Source organism: Typopeltis vanoorti, chromosome 17 (genome assembly GCF_054136105.1).
Source record: "Typopeltis vanoorti isolate ZY-2024b chromosome 17, IOZ_Tvanoo_1.0, whole genome shotgun sequence".
Taxonomy (NCBI): Eukaryota; Metazoa; Arthropoda; class Arachnida; order Uropygi; family Thelyphonidae; genus Typopeltis; species Typopeltis vanoorti.
In genome coordinates this window covers 322,721-344,466 of record NC_143565.1, presented here as the reverse complement: position 1 = coordinate 344,466, position 21,746 = coordinate 322,721, and the positions used below count along the sequence as shown (strand labels likewise).

The 21,746-nt window shown below is 37.0% G+C and overlaps 1 protein-coding gene across 2 annotated transcripts in view; it reads left to right on the top strand.

Moving 5' to 3' along the window:
* The window catches only part of LOC150097088 (leukocyte receptor cluster member 8 homolog), a 347,020-nt gene that overhangs the window by 276,914 nt on the left and 48,360 nt on the right, over positions 1–21,746 (top strand). For both annotated transcript variants that reach the window (XM_090407668.1, XM_090407667.1), the window contains exons 14-15: positions 5,593–5,661; positions 16,334–16,463. In XM_090407668.1, coding sequence (XP_090263794.1) covers positions 5,593–5,661; positions 16,334–16,463 — 199 coding nt within the window. The remainder of the gene's footprint in view (positions 1–5,592; positions 5,662–16,333; positions 16,464–21,746) is intronic.

The following is a 21,746-nucleotide window of genomic DNA, read 5'->3' as shown; positions in this document are numbered from 1 at the left end:
AGAATACTTCTTTTGCTAATCTTTCCTCGCTTATTTTATTTAAGTGACCATACCACCTGAGATTAGCTCTGCTAACGCATTCCTAGATGCTATTCGTTCCTAATATCCTCATTTTTTTTTTTAATATGATATTGCCATTGATGCCATCTGTCCATGCCTCTAATCTTTCTCAGGACTCTCATATCTGCAGTCTATAGTCTTTGGTCAAGTGTTTTACTTCTGACCCAGCTCTCAGATCCATGAGTTAAAACCGGTTTGGACACGTTCTTGTATACAGCTAATTTAGTGTGACTAATTTCTCTCTTATTCCATATGAATTTATTCAATTGACTTCCAACCATACCAGCTTTGTTGATTCTGTTGTCTATTTCCATATTTAATTTACCATCCTCGCTAAAAATCATGCCTAAGTAGCAGAAATGTTTTATTTACTTGTTCCACAGGTTCTCAGTTCACAATGCATTTGACATTTTCAACGATTCTGCCTATTTTCATTGTCTTTGTCCTTTTATGCTGAACTTCATACCATATCTATTACAACAGTTATTCAATTTAGTCAGGGAATCTTGCAGACTTGTAGTGGATTTATTTTAGAAGTATTACATTGTCCGCATAAAGCAAAGAGCTGACATTAACATCTCCAATTTTGAGATCATGTTTAATACCACTTTCCTTCATAATGTGATCCATATAGATAATGAATAACAGAGGGGATAATGTGCATCCTTGTCTGACACCAGATTTAACATTAAATTTAAAATTTACCTTCCTGTACGTCAATTCTAACTGCTGACTTACAACTCAAATAAAGACTAAGTATTGCTTGAATATAATGCCTCATTGACACCATATAACCGTAGCATATCGAATAGCTTCTCTCTTGGCACCTTATCATATGCCTTTTCCAGATCCCAAAACTTAAATACGGATCTTTGTTGTATTCCCATGATTTTTCAACTATTTGTCATAAAGTGAAGATCTGATCCAAGCAACTTCTATTTGGCCTGAATCCAGCTTGTTCTTCGCCAAGATTTTCTTCCACAATTCTTCTCAACCATTTCTCAAGTATACTTGCATAAATCTTGCCAGGAACACTCCATAGGGAAATACTTCTGTAATTCTCACATTCAATTTTATTTCCCTTTTTATATATGGGTACTATGAGAGCTCTACTCCAATCATCGGGAATTCATCTTTCTGTCCAGGCTTTCTGAACTATGCAGTGCAGCCACTGTAAGATTCTTATACCACCATACTTCAGCATTTCTGGTCTTATATCACTACACCTGCTGCCTTTCCACATTTCAAGCCTTTGATGGCTTTTTCTACTTCAAGTATGGACATAAATTCCTGCCTGCATGCCTGGTCAGTATTTTTTTACCACTGTGCTGTCATCACTACTTGTTTCATTTAGCAATTTATCGAAGTAATTACTCCAAACTTCAAGGATATCTTTTTCTTCTGTTTTCATGTCACCTTTATCATCTCTAACTCCTTTTACAGCACTCTTTCCTCTATTTCTGAGCTTCTTCAACAACCTCCAGAATATCTTACCAACTTCTTGATATTTATTTTCTATGTTTTCGCCAAAGTCCTCCCATGACTTTTCGCTAGTTTTACACAGTGTTTAGCTTTCTTACATTTCTCTCTGTATTCTCTAAGAGCACAAGCTGACTTATTTACCACGAACTTTTGATATGCTTTCTTCTTTTCCTTCACTGCCTCTTTAACTTCCTATGTCCACCATGGGGTTCTGATTTTTTGATCCTTGCAGACAACCTCACCACATACCTCTCTGGCTGAATCAATCAGTGTTTTCTTCAAGGCTTGCCACTGAATCTCCAAGGTTTGATTCCTGTTCTCAAACTTTTCCATTTTTTCTTCAATAGTCTTTGTGTATTTTAGTCTACAGTTCACATCTGAGAGCTGCTCAACTTTTATTCGCTTTAAAACTTTCTTACATGTTATTCTTTTCAATATGAAATTCAGTTTTATCCTGCTCAAGACTAAATAGTGATCACTTCCAATTTCAAATCCTCGGTACACTCTTTTGTCCTGCACCAGGGAGAAAACATCACTATCAACAATAACATTGTCAATGAGACTTTCTTATTTCTTGCCTCTTCTCTCCATGTGAATTTGTGCACATTTTTATGTTGGAACATGGTGTTAGTAATAACCAGTCCATGTCCTGAGCAGAAATTGAACAGGCGTTTGCCATTATTATTAGCTTTGCTCTTTTCTCGAAATTTTTCCAAAATATTTTTGTATGTCCGACATTCATTTTCTACTTTGCTCTTTAGATCCCCCAACGAGGACCAAATTTTCCTTTTTCATTGTGTCAGTTGCTTTCTCAAGCCTTAAAAAATTCCTAAACTTCTATCTTAGTAGAAACTTCTGAGGGACCATAGGCACAAATAAGTCTCAAATAAGGCACAAATTTATCCTGCTCAAGACTAAATAGTGATCACTTCCAATTTCAAATCCTCTGTACACTCTGGTGTCCTGCACCAGGGAGAAAATATCACTATCAACAATGACATTGTCAATGAGACTTTCTTATTCCTTGCCTCTTCTCTCCATGTGAATTTGTACACATTTTTATGTTGGAACATGGTGTTAGTAATAACCAGTCCATGTCCTGAGCAGAAATTGAACAGGTGTTTGCCATTATTATTAGCTTTGCTCTTTTCTCGAAATTTTCCCAAAATATTTTTGTATGTCTGACATTCATTTTCTACTTTGCTCTTTAGATCCCCCAACGAGGACCAAATTTCCTTTTTCATTGTGTCAGTTGCTTTCTCTAAAGCCTTAAAAAATTCCTAAACTTCTACCTTAGTAGAACCTTCTGAGGGACCATAGGCACAAATAAGTCTCATTGTCCAGTTCTCCATTCATATATTTGCCCACATCACTCATCTTGAGACTGCCTGCCATTAAAGAAGATTAGCCTCATATTTAGTGTTGAATACTATGGCTACTGATTGTTATTTCATGAATATAATATTTTGTATTTATTGCTCAGAAAGATCTCACCAGTTTTTGTCTTTTTTGTTTCAGTCACCCCTATTATGTCGATCTGGTACTTATCTAATTCCTCAGCTAGCTCCATTTCTTTAACCATTCAGGCTTCTTATGTTGATAGTACCAATCTTTAACTCTGGTGATTTTGAGTTGGGATGTGTTTTCAGATTTGTTCCAGTAGCTGACTTTTCGCTGTTCGCCCCGGTTCCCTGGCGAAAACAACGAGGCGGCCTTGTTTAACTGGGCCACGCCCCAACATGCATGAAATTTTGACATGTTGTACCATCATTTTGTTTTAAGCCAATAAGAGAATATAATTTGTTCGGCTAAATCCCAAATTGCCAGCCTATTCTCGTTTGTTCAGTATCCAGGTAGATATCCAACAGGGTGCACCACGAGAAGGTGAGGATTGGACATTAGGTCAGAAGCCCTGGTCGGTTCTCCGCATTCCTTTAAAGGCTATGTGGTGGTCTCCTGTCAGTTATATAGCTTTGACCTTTAAGCACAACCCATATAACATCTTAATTTATAAATTCAATTAAAGAGAACATTAGAGTAATGTAAGAATTATAGGTCTCAATAAAAAAAAAAAAATTTTTTTTTTTAGTATGTTATCCAGATTATACTTTTCCATATTTTTGACAAGGATATACAGTCATTTTGATTCAAGTTAGGGCGTTGAAGTAAGGCCTCAGCACTCTCTTTGAATAGGCATTCGAATTTATAGCGACATCTGTGTAGAAGGAGAGTCTTGGGCCAGAGAATGTTGTGGCTTGTCTCTATCCCGTTCTGCGCCAAACCCTACTTATCGGATTTGTTGTGAAGAATGTATGATTGATGTTCTTGTATTCTTTTTTTCTATAGAGCATCCAGTTTGTCCAAAGTATGACAGATTGCAGTTACAAGGCACTTGATATACACCAGGCAGACACATAGTTGAGCATTTATTTTTAGAAGAGTGGAAATAGGTGGATATTTTGTTAATAGGGATATAAGTGGCTTTTAAATCATATTTCTTCAGTCTTGAAATTGGTTCTGAAATCCCAGAAATGTATGGAATTGGAACTTGACATATTGATTCTTTGTTGTTCTGGATTGGATTGTAGGTATCGAACAGATGTTGTGTAGTTTTTTCAGAGAAGCCATTTAATTCATGTGATGTTTGATAGTTGAAAGTGCTTTCTGTAATTCATGGGGAGTTGAGCAATTAGTTCTAGCTCGTCGAATTAAACATTTTATGATTCCTGTTTTTTTGATAGGGATGATGGGCAGATTGTTAGAGAATGTTACGTCCAATAAAAGCGGGTTTTCTGTAAACTGCTGTTGTCAGAATACCTGATGGTGAGCAGATGAGGAAGATGTCTGAAAAGAATAACTTGTTGTCTTTTTCGAACTCCATGGTAAACTTAATACAAGGATGTAAGGAATTGATTTTGGCTAAAAAGGAAAGTAAGGAATCTCTGTTGTAAGGCCACACTGAAAAGATGTCGTCTATATATCTCACCCAAAAGGTTGGTTGAGGGAATATAGATGGAAACAGGACGTATTCTAGATGTTCCAAATAAAAGTTGGTTAAAGCAGGTGAAAGTGGACTTCCCATGGCCGTTCCTTCTACTTGGTCGTAGAATTTGTTTTGACACAAGAAATATCCAGAGTACATCACGAAATCGAATAATTTTATGATATCTTGTAGGAAGATGTCAAGCAAGTAATTGTAAAGTCTCTTTGAGAGGTACATTAGTATATAGAGATTCTACATCGAAGCTAACCATAAGATCAGTAGGTTGTAATGAGATATTTTTTAATTTATTTAAGAAATCTGAAGAGTTTTTCAAAAAAAAGAGCATGATTTGCCTATATGTGATTTCAAGAATATCACTAAATATTTGGCTATGCAATAAATAGGTGAATCAGTACAGTCAACTATAGGATGGAGAGGAATGTCTGTCTTGTGAATTTTAGGTAGATCATAAAATCTAGGAGGTCTTGCAAAATGTATTTTTAACCTTTCTATCGTGTCTGCATCTAAATGTATCACCTCATGTAGAAGGGAATTTAATTTGCCTAATCTCATTTATTAATTTTTTTTTAATTGAGACCTTTAATTCTTACATTAGTCTAATGTTATCTTTAATTGAATTTATAAATTAAAGATATTGCTTAAGGGAATGCTTCAATAGCATTGCGAACCCAACATGGTGTGACCCACACACACTGAAGGAGGTTCCTGTTCAGCACTTCCAACATGCCTTTGAACACCTGTATGACAGATGTAAATGTTGTGTGGAGTTTTGAGGGAGATTATTTTGAATCTGTGTAATTGACAATTCCAACTATAGTTCTTTATTTATAATAATTGTTGTCTCATTACTTAACAAGCAAACTGTAGGTCTGGCTTTAGTTATTCCAGAAGCACACTGCCAATCACAAAAATTTTTACCGGTGTAGCTTAATTTTTTCAGTAAATATTTGTATTTAAATACTGGTATTCTTTTGTGGAAATCTCATTTATTAGATATTAAGTCATTTATGTTTATCTTAAAATTCTAATTTTATTTACTTTTGCAGGTGCAGTGTGTTCGTGATGGCTTTACAGTTCATGTATATGAAACACATGCTAGGATTGCACTTGAAAAGGTATACATTTTTATGTTATATTAAACTAGTTATTCTAATGCTTTGAGGTATATGCCAGCCTGGTTGGTCGAGTGGTTAGTGTACCCAGTCTCTAACCAATAGGTCATGGGTTTGAATCCTGCATCATGGATGTTTGTGATTGTCTTTAGGTGGGAGATGAATTTCATTGCCTGGTGTGAGACCACCGCTCCGCTTATTGGAAGCCTGAAATTGCTTGAAATAGTTCCATGTTTCATCTGTAGAGCAGGGTTTCTGGGCTACGTAGAAATAAAAAGTACAAAATAAATGAATAAATATGTTTTTTTTTTTTTTTTTTTTTTTTTTTGAAACAGATAAGCTGATTGATAAAAAAAAAAAAAAAAAAAAAATAGAGACACTATTTTGATTTAAATAAACTGTGCAGTTAGTTTTGTCTTCTTAGAAGACTTCTTCAGGCACATAACATGAGGGAACTACCAACAAACATTGTGAAAAAAAAAAAATCTATAAATTAGAGCGTTAACGTATTAATGTTTGAAGCCGTTCCGTGTATCTCTTCATTGTTGTGTGTGTGAATGCATTCAAGATCTCATGAATGCCAAAGTTGGATAGTAGAGCAATGACAGTCTGAGAGATTATAGTTGAGGTTAGTGTTGAGATGTACTGGATCGAGGACGATTTCTTTAAATTCTACAGTTCTTTTTTTCAGTTCATCATAACATCAGAAGTTCTCAAAAACATATAACATCCAGACTTCTCTCACTCCTCTACTTAAACTCGGTTCCCCGCTCATTACGCTCAAGCAAAAACAACCTGAAATATCCCAGTATTTACCATATTTGGTGCAACTGCAATATGCCTTATTTTGGCCAAAATCCATCAAATTACATCTAGAGGAACATAAGAGACATTGCATATGACAGAACCAGAACAAGCGCTCTCTTGAATCATGTCCTGATTTCTGCTGATGACAAACTATCGTTCATCTAGTCATATGGGACAAGTCATATCGGAAAATATCTTTTGATCTACAGCTATACCATCACCTCAAGATTCCTTGCCTTATCTACTTCCTCTACCAGTAACTAGTCTTCTATTCTGTATATGCAATAGTTATAAGACCGTTTCCCAAAGTATAGTACACATACCCCCAGGGATACATGTTAGGTCTACAGGGATATATGGCACTTTTTAAAATTTTTCATTACTCTTTTTGTCACCATATTATCACAGATAAGTGTAGGTCTATTCTATAATTAGATTTTTAGCTATTCAAAAATTACAGGAAGTTTTAAACAAAATGTCTTAGCATGCATGCCAAGATCATGCTGTCTGGTTGGTGACATGATTGTGTTCAAACTGTATTGAAAGTTGAAATTCAAATACTTCAACCCATTGGGTAGAAGTCTTTGCTAAATTTTGGAATTGCTCACATCTTAAATTGTAATGGTCCTCAGCAATCATTTCACCACCTGTGCTTGCATCTGTACATGCTAATTCATGTTTGTGTCATAGGTTATGACAGATGCATAAGTGATAAGACTATGAATAATACTCTCACTTTTTTTAGCAGGTGTTTTGTTACTGTTAGAAAATCTTGAAGTTTCATTTTAATAATAATAATTATTGTCTCATCTCATCTCATCTTCCTTATACCCTCTTTTACCTTGCGGTGTCGAGGGTCCATTGATCATTGGACCTCACTCCGTTTACAGGATAAGGTGGTCAGCCTTATGCCCCGGTGTATCCTATGTCCTGTAGTGTTGAGTTCTCAAGGCCAGTTTGCCTGCTTTGCGGGATGAAAAACCCCAGAATAAACTGGGGAAAAAACCCTGCTGTCCACGCCCAAGACTGGCTAACTTGGCTATGGCTGAGGAAGATCCTTCAGCTCCTCACATCACCGACGGGAATCGAACCTAGGACACTCCTTCCCCAGGCATATGGTTGCGAAGCGCATAGCCACTAGGCTAACCGCGCGGACACTAATAATTATTATACACTAATTATTATTGTATATATTAATAATATAATAATATTGAAATATTTTAATAATCTTAATATGTCTTATTATATATTTCTTAAGTCAAGCTACTTGTACAGGTAAATTGTAGACTCAACTATACAAACATTATCGAAGAAAGAATGAAACCGTTCAAAAACATTCTTGTTTTACAACCTTGGCATCTCAGTGGCAAACTGAAGAAGACATTGATTACTTCAGTTAAGGAGGCATGTGCTGAAGTTGTCTGCAAGAATAGGAAAATAAGAATGCTATAGTGAACATAAGTTAGAGAAGTAGTCCTGGAAAAAGAAGAAAGCTTATTGAAAGTTCCAAGCAAATATGTTGGCAGCTATCCTAAAAAAAAATAGACAGAAATGTTAGAGAGCTAAGCATTGTGTGAAAGTAGTTGAAAAATTTAAATATTAGGAAGGTGGAAAAACGTTCTGGAGGCTATTAAAAAGCTTAGAAATGGAGGAAAGAGTACTGTAAAAGGAATCAAAGATGATAAAGGTGACATGAAAACTGAAGATAAGGATAATTACATTGAAAGACTATCAAATGAAAAGCAGTGACAGAATCATGGTAGAAAATTTTCAAGAGAAATGCAAACAGAAGTGCATATCAATACCTGATACAGAAAAAGCCATCAAAAACTTGAAATATGGAAAGACAGCTAGAGCAGATGATCTTTGATCAGAAAAGCTTAAGTATAGAAGTATGAAAATTTTGCAGTGGCTGCACTGTATAATTAAGAGAGCCTGGTCAGAAGATCAAATTCTAGGTAATTGGAATAGAGAACTAATAGAGTCCCATCTATAAAAAGGGAATAAAGCTGAATGTGAGAATTGCAGAGGCATTTCTCTACTAAGTATTCTAGCAAAGCATACTTGAAAAGAGGTTCAGAAAGATTTTGGAACAGAAACTGGGAGAAAAACAAGCTGGATTCAGGCCAAATAGAGGTTGTCAGGATCTGATTTTCACTTTATGACAAATGGTTGAGAAATCATGGGAATATGACAAGGATCTGTATTTAAATTTTGTAGATCTGGAAAAGGCATATGACAAGGTTCTCTGGGGAAAACTTTTCAAAGCATTCTGTTATATGGGATAAATGGAACATTAAATTAAAGATACCAAGAAATTATATCCTTGGTTTAATTCTTTATCCAACTGTAAGCGAATGAAGTTTGCTCATGAAGTAGCTTCATGACTGTGCAATTAATTTAAAGTATAATCAGGTGGCAAAACTTTCAACATCTGTCTCTAATCCAGAGTATTTTAGTAATAAAATTTTATTACTACAGGAGAATTTTATTGTTATGCCGTAAGCAAAAGAAAGAATGAATGTGAAAGAATAACTTTATTGAATGCAGATGGTCCTCTAGTATTGGAAGCTAAGGAGACTGAAGAATAAAGTTATTCTTTCACATTCGTTCTTTCTTTTGCTTAGCAAAAGAAAGAATCTTATATAAAAAAAAAAATCTTAGCAAAGTGAGCACTCATTAAGATATATCAACCAGGTGTATGTAACATGGTGCAGAGTTCTACTGCTACATTAGATGAAGAGTTAGAGGTTCATGAAAATAAGATTGAAGAGTTGTTGCATAAATTGGATAAGAATTTGTCAATAGAGACAGATGGAATATTAGCAAATTTGCTAAAGGAATGTTCAGCTAAATTGGCTAGGCCTTTCAGATGTTTGTATAACTTGATTCTCAGCTCAGGAATGGAAGGAATGCATGATAATTCCATTATAAAAGGGTGGTGCAAAATCGGATGTGTCTAACTACCAACCTATCAGTATTTCTGGTATGGTAGTGAAGATTTTAGAGAAGTTGATAAGAACTCACATACAGAAATGGGTAGACAAACAAGCTATACTCTGCAAGGAGCAGCATGAGTTGACAAAAGGAAGGTCATGTTTTAGCAATTTGCTCATATCTTATCACAATGTTATGGCCGAGTTGGATAAAGGGAATGGATACACTATGATAATGTTGGATGTTTCTAAGGCATTTGATAGTAGACCACATGAAAGGCTGATGCATATACTGGAGAATATGGGATTGGAATATAAACTCTTGACTTGGATCAGGGGATGGTTTACAGACAGATATCAAAAAGTGGTGTACAGTGGGTGTGAATCTGCCACTGGAAAGGTGAATGCCCATTGAGTCTTGAAGAATCTTCAACGGCACCTTCCGAAGCCTAGACGCAGGAAAGCCATCAGGTCCGGAGGCAGAGAAATTGGATGGAAGAGCTGCTTTAATCTCCTGGATGGAAACAGGCTGGTATATTTGAAAGGCAGGAATGGACCTCAATAGAGAATCTGAAGCGTTGTTGTCTTGGCTTGCACGTTCCCTGAGACACTTTGCAAGTGCGGCAGTAGACGGCCTCCTAGGGGCGATTCCTGGACACCTTCGGGTGACTGACTGGCCTGCTACGCTATTCCTCCCTTCCAGGGTTAGCAGCCCTGGTAGGGTTAAGTTTCCTCTCTTGCAATAACTCATCAGATGAAGGCTCCAACTCTTATAGGCCGGAGCCAGGAAACTCCTCGAGTGTGAATCCAGGTGTCTGTTCTTGTTTGGAGGTGATCCTGCCACCCGTCCCAGCGGCATCCTCAGGAAGACAGTTAAAAGAAAGCTCTGCATCAACCCATTTCTTCAAGTTCTCATCATGCTTGTTCTGGCAGTCAAGGAGTTCCCAATCCTAGTCACTTCGTATGTCAGTTTTGCGATTGTGCATGCTCCACTGCAGTCGGCCTTGGCGTGCATCTCACCTCGAAACATCCAGCCGAAGCCAACGCTGCAATAAGAATGGAGCGCATCAAAGCACGTTGGACTGCCAAAGAAGAAAATATCCTCGCCACTCATGAGATCGAGTTGACGGCTCGAAGGATGAAGAAAATCAATGAGGCTTTATTTAAGGTGTTCCCATTAAGATTCTTGGATGCCATCAAGTGTCATAGATGGAAAGCCAGTTACAAAGCCTTAGTTCAAGAATTGGCTGCCCATCCATCACAGGTAGGGACAGGTAATATCTCCTGTCCCTGCCTCTCCATCTTCCAGCCATCATCTCTAGATGATCCTCCTCCTCTTCCGGAATATAACCATCAAATTCTTATATCTCTCATCCAGACTCACCTTCTGGGAATGATTATCGCAGATCAGTTGAATGACTACCTCCATGCTGAATTCTCCGAACACTTCATGCCTCGTCAACATCAGCCTACATCTCATTCTACAATGACTTTGTCAAATAGGAAGCAGAGGAAGAAGGCCTATGCAGCTATGCAGGCCCTCTATAAAAAGAATAGAGGGCAATGTGCCAAAACCATCCTTGATGGTGCTTCCCCTCCACCTCTAACAGACTTACATGATGATTTTGTTAAATTCTGGAGTACGGTCTTTTCTGCTCCACCTCCACATTTCCCTGATTATGATGACCAACTTACTATATTGAGGTCCATTCCTGTCTTTCAAATATACCAGCCTGTCTCCATCCAGGAGATTAAAGCAGCTCTTCCATCCAATTTCTTTGCCTCCGGACCTGATGGCTTTCCTGCATCTAGGCTTTGGAACGTGCCGTTGAAGATTCTTCAAGACTTAGTGGACATTCTCCTTTCCAATAAAGCAATACCACCATACCTACGTGATTCAAGAACTATCTTCATTCCGAAGAAAGAAACTTCAAGCTGTGCATCAGGCTTCAGACCTATTACCATCACCCCTGTGATACTTAGACTCTATCATAAAATCTTAGTTAAACGAGTTCAGCAACATATACAGCATGATTATAGACAGAGAGCTTTTGCCCCTTCGGACAGCTGTGTCGAGAATATATATCTTCTTTCTTCTCTTCTCTCTGATTCCTGATGCCACCTTAGGCCTCCATATGTGGCGTCGCTGGACCTCTAAAAGGCATTTGATAGCGTCTCCCTTCCTGCTCTCCTTCAAGCGCTGTCTATTGCTGGATGTCCAGAACCCTTTCTTTCCTATGTTATGGAGCTATACTTGGGTAGATCCATCATTATCACTACAGGGTCCCACACAACTTCTATTCCCACAGTGCAGGGTGTTCGCCAGGGTGATCCACTATCTCCCATTTTCTTTAACTGCGTCATAGATGATTTTCTTCACCCTCTTCCTAGCTATATAGGCTACTCTCTAGGTGCTTCTTCCTTTAATGCTATGGCCTTTGCAGATGATCTTATTCTCGTAGCCTCTACTAAGGTAGGCTTGGAAGAACTTGTTGACTGGGCATTTCGCTTCTTCTCTATTCGAGGCCTTTCTATTAACGTAGAGAAGTCCTGCTCTTTAGCTCTTGTCCCCTTTAGTCATGAGAAGAAGCTTAAGGTCAAGACTATAAAGTTTTCCCTGCATGGGAGGCTGTAGCATGCTTTGACCATCCTGGAAGAGTGGAGATACCTCGGTATCATGTTCACCCCAAAGGGAAGGTCTTCTGTCCCTTCTATCCTAGAAGCAGGGATCGCTTCTTTGAGGAAAACTCCACTGTTTCTCCTTTCCCACTATCTCCTACCTCGCTTTTACCACACGTTGGTACTTGGTAGGACGTATATCTCTGTACTCTCCCGAATGGACAAGGCTATTCATTCATCTGTGGGATCATGGCTCTGACTGCCGCCTGACACCCCAATTGCATATTTCCACACAAGGGTGAAGGATGGTTGGCTCAGGGTTCCACCATTTAGATGGCTGATCCCATGCCTGCAGCTGTCAAGAATCGCAAAGTTAGAACTATCTTCTTCTTCCCCTATCTGCAGAGAGGCATTCTATAGCCCATTAATACAAGAAGACTTTAGGCGGGCTAAAAGCTGTTTCCATTATCAGGGTACCTTAATTGAATCAACACTCGCAGAACACAAGAGGTGGGCATCTCTGTTGCACTGTTCTGCAGATGGTGCTCCTTTAAAAGAGTCATATCTGGTGCCTCCCCAGCATGATTGGGTAAGGGATGGCACCAGACTCCTCCCTGGGTTCGAGTATATTGACCTTATCAGAACGAGGATCAATACCCTGCCTAATCGAGTCCGCACAGCTCATGGGGATAGTGATGACTTAAACTGTAGGGCTGGCTGCCACTACAGTGAGATGTTGTCTCATATAGCTCAGTGTGGCTTCTGCACCCATGGGATCTGCGTGTGGAGGCATGACGCCGTGGTCTCCATTCTGAACAACCATTTTAAGAACAAACGGGTGACTGCGGTGGAACCACGTTATAAGACTTCCGCAGTTTTATGTAAGCCAAACTTAGTGATTAAAAGAGATGGTGGTGTTTGGGTAGTTGATGCTCAGGTGGTGGGAACAGGGTGCCCACTAGCCTATAGCCATAATGATAAAGTGAACTACTATAAAAATAACCAAGATCTAGTTAGTAAGATACGGGAGGAGCATTGGGCAACTCCGAGGTTTACCAGCACCACCATCTCTTTACATGCCGTATGGAGCGCAGATAGTTATAAGGACTTAAAACAGCTTGGGCTTATGCAGAAGGATATAAAAGTCCTTTCATTGAGGGCCCTACAGGGCACACTGGTTGCATGGTGTTTCCACCAGAGAATGACTACAATGATAACTAGAACAGGCATAGGGTAAAACACTTGTAAAGGCCTATATCAAGTCTGGATATGATGTAAGGGTAGTACTACCCATAACTAGTACAAAGATGAAAAAAAAATAACCAGTGGTGTATCTCAGGGTTCAGTCCTTGGGCCATTATTGTTCAATGTATACATTAATGACATCAGGAAGGATCTAGTGTTAAATTGTGAATGAAACTATGTTGTGTAATTTATTTTTTTTCATTCACATTTAACATTGCTTATTATGTATTAATCATAATTTGTATAAAGATTATTTATTGTTCCTTAATTAAGGATTACTATTTAAATATTTATTCTAAACTTAACCCACTATTAATTTATTAAATAATAATATGTGTAGAAATTTATGATAACTAAAATATATATGTAAAGTAACGAAAAGTGTATTATAAATAATTGTATACGTAATGAAAGAGCTGATTAAGTAGCTCAAATATTCTGTTTATTCTTATTTGTGAAAATTTAACGTTATGTAATCACTTATGTAAGAGTAGAGCGTTGTATTACATTAGCGAAATGTTTACGTTCATGCGTTGTCATGGAGACGCATGAAATAAACAAGCACGAGTCGAAGAGTGCGTGACCTTGGAACCAGAAAGGAGAAAGGGAAGCAATAAGAATTTTAGAGAGAGAAGATTTTGAATTAGGAGAGAGAGGAAGGTAGGATACAAGCAAAAGAAGTGGAAGAAAATTATAAGTTCTCTAGGGCAGAAATTCATGAGAATAGTGTTTAGAAGTGAGCCAAAACATAGTGAATCATATACTTAGCTGCAAGTGAAGTCAGCTGTGTTGTAAAGGAAAATTAATGCCGTATCTGGATAAATAAAGAACTGGACATTCAATGAAAAATTCTGATTAGTTCCAGTTAGTCTAGGATTGCGTCTTAATTCTATGTTGCCCTGAGAAGAATTATATTGAAATTAACTAGTTTCAGAAAAGTAAACAAGGAAAGATATCAGTGCCTTATTGATGTGTTTTTTTTTTGAGTAGTGAAGAGCAATTAACAGTAGTTCAGCTAAAATCGTTGAAGAATTTTTATTAATGTGTTCTGCTAACGTAAATAAGTTAATTCATAAGTGTGCTCACAATTAATAGATGTATTGAAGATTGTATCTGGTAAGAGTAGTCATACTTGTTTGTTTATTCTAACATTAACATATCTTCGAAGTTCAAAGTCCGAAATAAGATTGCTTGGAATATTGTCTACCTTGATTAGTGCTTCCTGTGAATTTAAACATTAAGTACAGCTGATAGATATGTGGAGACTGATTAAATAAGAAGTTTTGTTTTATTAACTTGAGTTAAGAAAGCTTGTGATTTTGAAGCTGTGAATTGTATGTGAAAGTTTAGAACATTGAATTGGCATGAGTGACTTAGCAAGATGTATTAAGTTGATTGTATTGTTTCATTTTAAAGCAGAATTCTTGTATTTGTTATATATATCATATATTAAATGTTTTATTTTGTTAATCTAAATATTGTGTTTGCCTGAATTCCCTTTTATTGCACCGTTCATAAATATTCGAATCTTGCAGGAACCCCAAGTGGAATAGTAAATAATTCGGCCTAAATAAATGAGAAGACTGCTAACTTAATTAAGAATTGATCCTACTATTTTATATAGACTAATCTAAAAATAGGGTGGCGCAGTGTAATTATAAATTTCTCTACTTTTGGATCGGTGATCAATTTGCAATTAGTTGTTATATTGATAAGAGTGACTTTAACCAAGATGGCGGATTTAGAACATTACATGAAAATAGAACGTCACAACACTAGCATCAGATGCGCAATTGTTTGCCGATGATGCCAAGATTACCAGAGCAATCATGGTTGCTACTGATATTCAGCACTTACAAAATTATTTGAATAGGCTGGAAATTTCGGCAAACGAAAATGGCTGTCAGTTTAATGTTAGTAAGTGTAAAGTTATGCACTTTGTTGTGATGAGATTTCCAGTGGCATATTATATTCACGGGGTTATGCTAGAAGAAACTGAGGAGGCGAGGGATCTTGATGTGTTGGTGGATAGGAATTTGAAGTTCAAAGGTCACACAGCAAAAGTTGCAAATTCAATTCAGAGGATAAATGCAATGTTGAAGCGAATCTTGACATCTAAAGATAAGGAAGTCATTTTACTTCTTTATAAGGCATTGGTAAGACCAAGCTTGGATTATTGTGTACAGATTTGGTCTCCTGGATTCCAAGAGAATAGCGGCTGTGGAAAAGCATGATATAGAAGAGAAAAAAATGGATAGGACATCTGAGGCACAGCATTTTCTTGAAATGATTTTTGGTAATAGTTTAAGGACAATATGGTAGAAGGCCAAGACAGAAATTTCTGGAATGAGATTGGGAAATCAGAATATCACAGCTGTGCCCAAGTGAAAAGATTTATAGCATAACAAACAGAAACATTCTTTCCCGTGATTGCAATAACTACATTTCATGTACAGCAGTCACAGGAAATTTGTAAAAAATTTCCTGTGACTGCTTTACATGAAAGTACCACCTACTATTTAAAATTTTAAAATTCAATCTTCACAGAATTTCAGAACTCATTGTGGATGACCATTCTACACAACACAGTCCACCTTACTTTTTTTTTTTTTTTTCTTTTACTTATATCTGGCTAGTTTGTTTTCAGAAGAAAAACTTGCTCTGTTCTATAATTCTCACTATTAATCTTCCTTCCAGCCAAGGTGGATGAAATAGTGAAACTAAATTGCACTTCTTATCCATGTTATTCAACAGGTGTTACAGAATCGTATCCAGATTTAGCTGGATACGATTGTATACATGACGAACTGGATACATGACATCTATAGACGTCATGACTAGTTGCGGTGTTAATAGTTTTTTTATGTTTGATGTTAAATTGCTTAATTGTGATTGTCTTAAACTATAACTGACAGAAGCTACAAGCATAATTTATCTCTTGTATTTTTACCAACTGTTTTTTTTTTTGTTTTGTTTTGTTTTATTTACTGCCACCAAACCAGAAGTAGTAGATTATAATTGTTTTCTTTTTTAATTATAATCTTTTAATGATCTTATTTGTTGCACAGGGTGATCATGAGGAATTCAACCAGTGTCAAACCCAGCTGAAAGCTCTTTATACAGAAATTGGAGCTGGCAACTGCCTAGAATTTACTGGATACCGTATCTTATATTACATATTTGCTAAAAACACATTAGGTACGTATCTAAGTATTATTCTCTTCATTTTCCATAATGAAAATTATTTTCAGACATATTAAATGTAAATATTAATGAAAGTGCATTCAGAGTATTGCCTAAAATAGTGATAAACCTGAGAAATACAAAGTTCAAAATATTATCTTTTTAATGATGTGCGATATAGGATCAAGATTCACATAGCTCTGTCACAGTAGTTGGTCTTCTATATGGTAAACTCTTACTGTACTACAGTATTAAACATCTTTCATTGGGAAATTAACCTCCATTATTCATGCAGGAGTTTTCTTATTTGTATATAATGTTGGTTTTCAGGAACAGTTCGTCTGTACATTCACTTTTGCCTCCCAAGTTCAGTTTTTAAATCAGAGCTCTGGGCTTGTCATTCCATTAGAAATATGCTGCTGTCCTCAAGCCAACCCATAATAAACTGTGCTGGGACACACAGTTTCAATGAAACAAGTATGACTATTCACTACAGAATTCCACTAGCTCAAGAAGTTCATTGACATACCATTTTCTATCAAGAAAAACCTTCCTCTACTGCATTTCCACTACTCTGCTTTACAGTGTAAACCTAAGTAAGAAAAAAAAAAAAAGACATCGTAGGCTGCTACAAATTCACCACTTTGTAATCATGCATTCAACAGGGAAACTGTCACTTCTTTATGCAGAAGGGTTTGGAAAAGTTGGCAAGATCTCCAAGATCCATGAAGAAACTGTGTTCAAAAGATATCTTTATTGAAGCAGCTACAGTAGCACAACCAGAGAAATTATTCCATGCAACATCTATCAAAGTAGTGGAGAAATTGCCAATTAGTCAGGGCCCGTGACAAGTCTGTGGTCCGGGCCCCACTTAAAAAAAGTGCATCACTTTTGTTTAATAAAAAAGTCATATAAAACATTAAACATTTATTTCAAAAAAGTGTACAATAAATTCAAAATTCGATACATTACATAACATATGAAATACAAACATTAAATAAAAAGAGAATTTTTAAATTTTTATTACCTCATCTACCTCATCCACTTCCTCACTATATGGTTAGCGAAATCTTTAATCACCTCGTCATAATCAATTTTCATTGCCAGGTCATGTTCTATTGATAGCAAAGCTAGGCCGTTTAATCTTTCCTGGAGCATTGATAATCTACTGAAGCTCTTTATTGCTGAAAGTTTACTAAATGCTCTTTCACCTTCGGCAACTGTTACTGGTATTGTACAAAAAATTCTAATTGAAGTACATATTTCGGGAACAACACCGTGAAGTTGAAATTTATAAATGGTATTTAATAAATCTAGTCCTGGTATAACATCTTTAAAAGTGGCGTTATAAATCTTTTTTATGTGATAGGTTTCATCTTTCAGAGATGATGTTAAGTCTTTCGAATATTTATTTATTAAATTATTTGGGGTTATACCCAATTCAATTGCAACAAGTGTAGCTTCAGAGAAACATCTTGACACTTATTTCTAAAATGTTCAAGTTCTTTCAGAAGAGACTCAACATTTGCTGTTGCAATATCAATGATGTCACCCCCCCCCCCTCTCAGCAGCCCTTATTAGTTACCTCACACAAAACTTAAATCTTTTCTAGAGGTATACTACCAGAGTTGGATATCCTTGATGTTTCCATTGAAATCTGCTCAACTCAAGGACCAAGAAACTTAGAAAAAATTGAGATAAAGGTTTCTAATTCAGTGGCTGGTATGTGTAGTTCCTACCAGGAACGTCGTGAGAATAAAGACTGTAAGAACAGAAACCGAAATGCTCTAACTTGCGAGGGAGAAAATCCAGCATACTCCTGATCATGCCAAAGGTGGAAGGACAAAAAGGGGATACCTCAACAGTAGGAACATCTGCTGAACCCTCTTCTGCCAAGAAGACAACTGTAAAGAAAGTATCAGTCAGGACATTGACATGTATCTTGTATGTCAATCTCACCCTCTCAGATGTATAACATTCGTGAAAGATAACTTGCTCGTATCTCCGTAGAGCAAATCAAGGAGAAAAATTGATATGGACTCAATCTGGAAGGCATACTGAAAATGGTCCCACTGCACAATTCTTCTTATTAAAAAAAATAATAATGCTCTTATTACAAATAAAATAAAAAAAATTGGAATGTGCACCATAGAGGATCAAAGACATGCCTCTGAAAATCCTTTGAGAGCCTACCATCATACAGTGTGAACCCCCCCCCCCCCCAGGAAGAAGATTACAGTTAATATAACAATTGCCATAGAAGTGAAATTTGATGACATCTTGGGTATTTTTACCAGAAGGAAAAGAAAAGATGGATATTTGCTGTCCACAATTCTCAAAAAAAAAAAAAAAAACTTTGACTAATGAAAACAAAACCTCTCAACATAGGAATCCAGTTGATACTACCAAAAAAGAAATAACGAAAACATTCCTATGATGAAATTGTCTTGAATTCTGACAAAATATGGATGGCATAAAAGCTCTCATGCAGAAGTACATAGTATTTCAAAGGGTGGAGGGGGGGGGGGGGTATACAACTTTGAATGACAATAGAAGATAAATAGTGATAATGAACTATTTTTATTACCATGCAAATGTAGTGTAAACACTTGAATTTCAACACAGCCAGTTAAAGTTCAACTTGACTGTCTCCAGTAATTCTGCAGATGTTCCATCTGTAATCAATTTCCTGCCACACATGGCAGAGCATATCTGGCATAACTTCAGCAATGGTGGCAGTAATTCTGGAGCACAGCTCATCCAAATTGGCTGGTAGTGATGGTACAAACACTCGATCTTTCACAAAGCCCCACAAGGAAAAAATCTAATGGTGTAAGGTCGGGGGAATATGGTGATGATGCTGCAGGCGTTCCTCTACCAATCCATCTGCCTGGAACTGGTATCAAGGCACAACCTTACATCTGTAGGGTAAGGAGGAGTGCTCTCTCTTGCTGGAAATGTAATTGCCTGTCGTGGTATTAGGCATCCAAGTAGCATGTCCAGATACATGCCACTAGTAATGGTAGACACCAAAAAAAGAAGAGTGCATACGCTTTTTTCTTTCTTATGATGCAAAGGGTGCCATGAACATGTTCTGTGATGGCATATGGATATTTACTTCTCCAAATTCTGCCTTACTTGCCCACTTATGTGAAAAGTGCACTCATCTGAAAACGATCGTGTCCAAAAAGTCCTCATTTTATTTTATCCTATTAATCATTTCTGTACAGAAATTCTGGCATGTTTTCTTATTGTCTTTCTTCAAATGTTATACAAGGGTAAATTTGCAGGGTCTTAAATGTACACGCTGTTGTAAAACATGCCACGCAGTCACATGTGGAATTCCGATTTGATGAGATGCCCAACTGGTTGACTTTCCAGGTCTTCTCTTGAAACTTTCCTGAACTTTTTCCACAACAGCATCGGCAGCACGCAGCCTTCTGTTGACCTTGGATGATGATCAGAACAGGCTGTTTCCACAAAATTCTTGTGCCACATGTAGATCGTACACCTACTAGGAGGTTCTTTGCCGTATTGCATATGGAAATTCCTCTGAACTTGTTTCAGACTTCATTTTCTCAAACCAAAACACTCAACATGCTTGCTCTGCACCATTGAAAGTCATCATTTTCAAAATCATGTGACATATCATGCCATCTAGTGTTTCATTTGGTTATAACACTATGTGACCAATAATTGATGTGTTTCACTACATTATGACACTCACTTAGCTTTCGTACCTTTGAATTATTCTCTGTTCTCCTGCACAGTTGTATACACCCTTTTGAAACACTCTGTATAAACTAGTATTCTTCTGCCTCCAGGAAATACCTGAAGTCAAATAGTGATCCAGCATTCCATAATGTTACCAACATTTTCAAGGACATGGCAGTGGATGGACCCACCCACAGAGGAGTCTCCATCCTTGTGGGTAATCATACCTGCTTCCAACAAATTCCATTCAATCGTAGGAAAATTGAGCAAGCTAACTGGTGCACTTTTTCTTCATTAGCAGAATTACCAATTCTATGATGGTCAGCTCACCTCCTATCATCAGTGCAATGAATCATTTAATAGAATCTATGATACAAGTTGCCACAATTGCAATTCCTAAAACATCTAGTTGGTTTCCACATTTTCCTAATCCAATGTGGAATGACGATTGCACAGCTGCAAAAGAAGCTCAGAAGAAAACTTGGCATATTTTCTGCATAGTCCATAACAACAACTCTAATTGTCTTTAGATGTGCTCCAGCCTGAGCAGGCCACATTCATCATGAGAGCCAGAAGGAAACCTGAATCGAATATACATCTTTAACAAGATGCACAACAACAAAGAATATAGGAAAAAATCCAGAAAATTTAAGGCAGATACACCACTTGCTGACTTAACAGTAATTGGCAACACATCCAGGGAGATTTTTAGTTAAATGTTAGCAACATCTTATCCCTTCTGAGTTCCTTACCCAAAAAAAGCAAAGCAGAAAAATAAATTGCTTTCTTCGAATGACGCTAAAGAATACAACACACCATTCAATAAACAAGAAATGAAAACTGCACTGCTTAAGTACTGTCCAGCTGCTGTTGAACCAGATAATGTTGTTTACGAGATGATAAGACATCTGTCACTGTCGTCTAGGGATCAACTGTTGCACCTTTACAACAAAATTTCTGTAAGCATAGATTTCCAAATACTTGGCAAAAGGCTATTATTGCGATTCCTGAGCTAAGAGGGATCCAAAATCCCCAATAAACTATCATCCAATTGCTCTGACTAGCTGTTTGTACAAGATTTGGGATAAAATGATCAACTCTCGTTTATAGTTTCTAAGGGGAATTTTTTTGCAGAACATAATATGGCTTCCAAAAATATTCTACTACTGAACAAGTCCAGCTGGAGGCATCCATTAGAGATGCCCTTTCTAAAATGCAGACATCTAGTATTGGTTTTATTTGATATGGAAAAAGCATATGACTCTGCTCTCTCTCTCCCAAACCAAGAGGAGGTAGTTCCATAAGTTTCAGTTGTGCAACAGTTGATTGCTTTTTTGCAATTATGGTCAACTCGATAATAGAACACCTTCCCCAACAGTAACTAATATCCTCTATGTGGAGGACTTTACGATCTCTTATCATTTGTGTAATGAGGGTCATGTAACGACCCTCATTACATGAAAGATAGTGCAGCGAACCATTAACTATCTGTCAGAATGGGCACTTGCAAATGGTTCAGAATTTCACAACAAGACAGTTTGTATGAGCTTTTATCACAGACTTGGTCTTCATCCTGATCCAGAA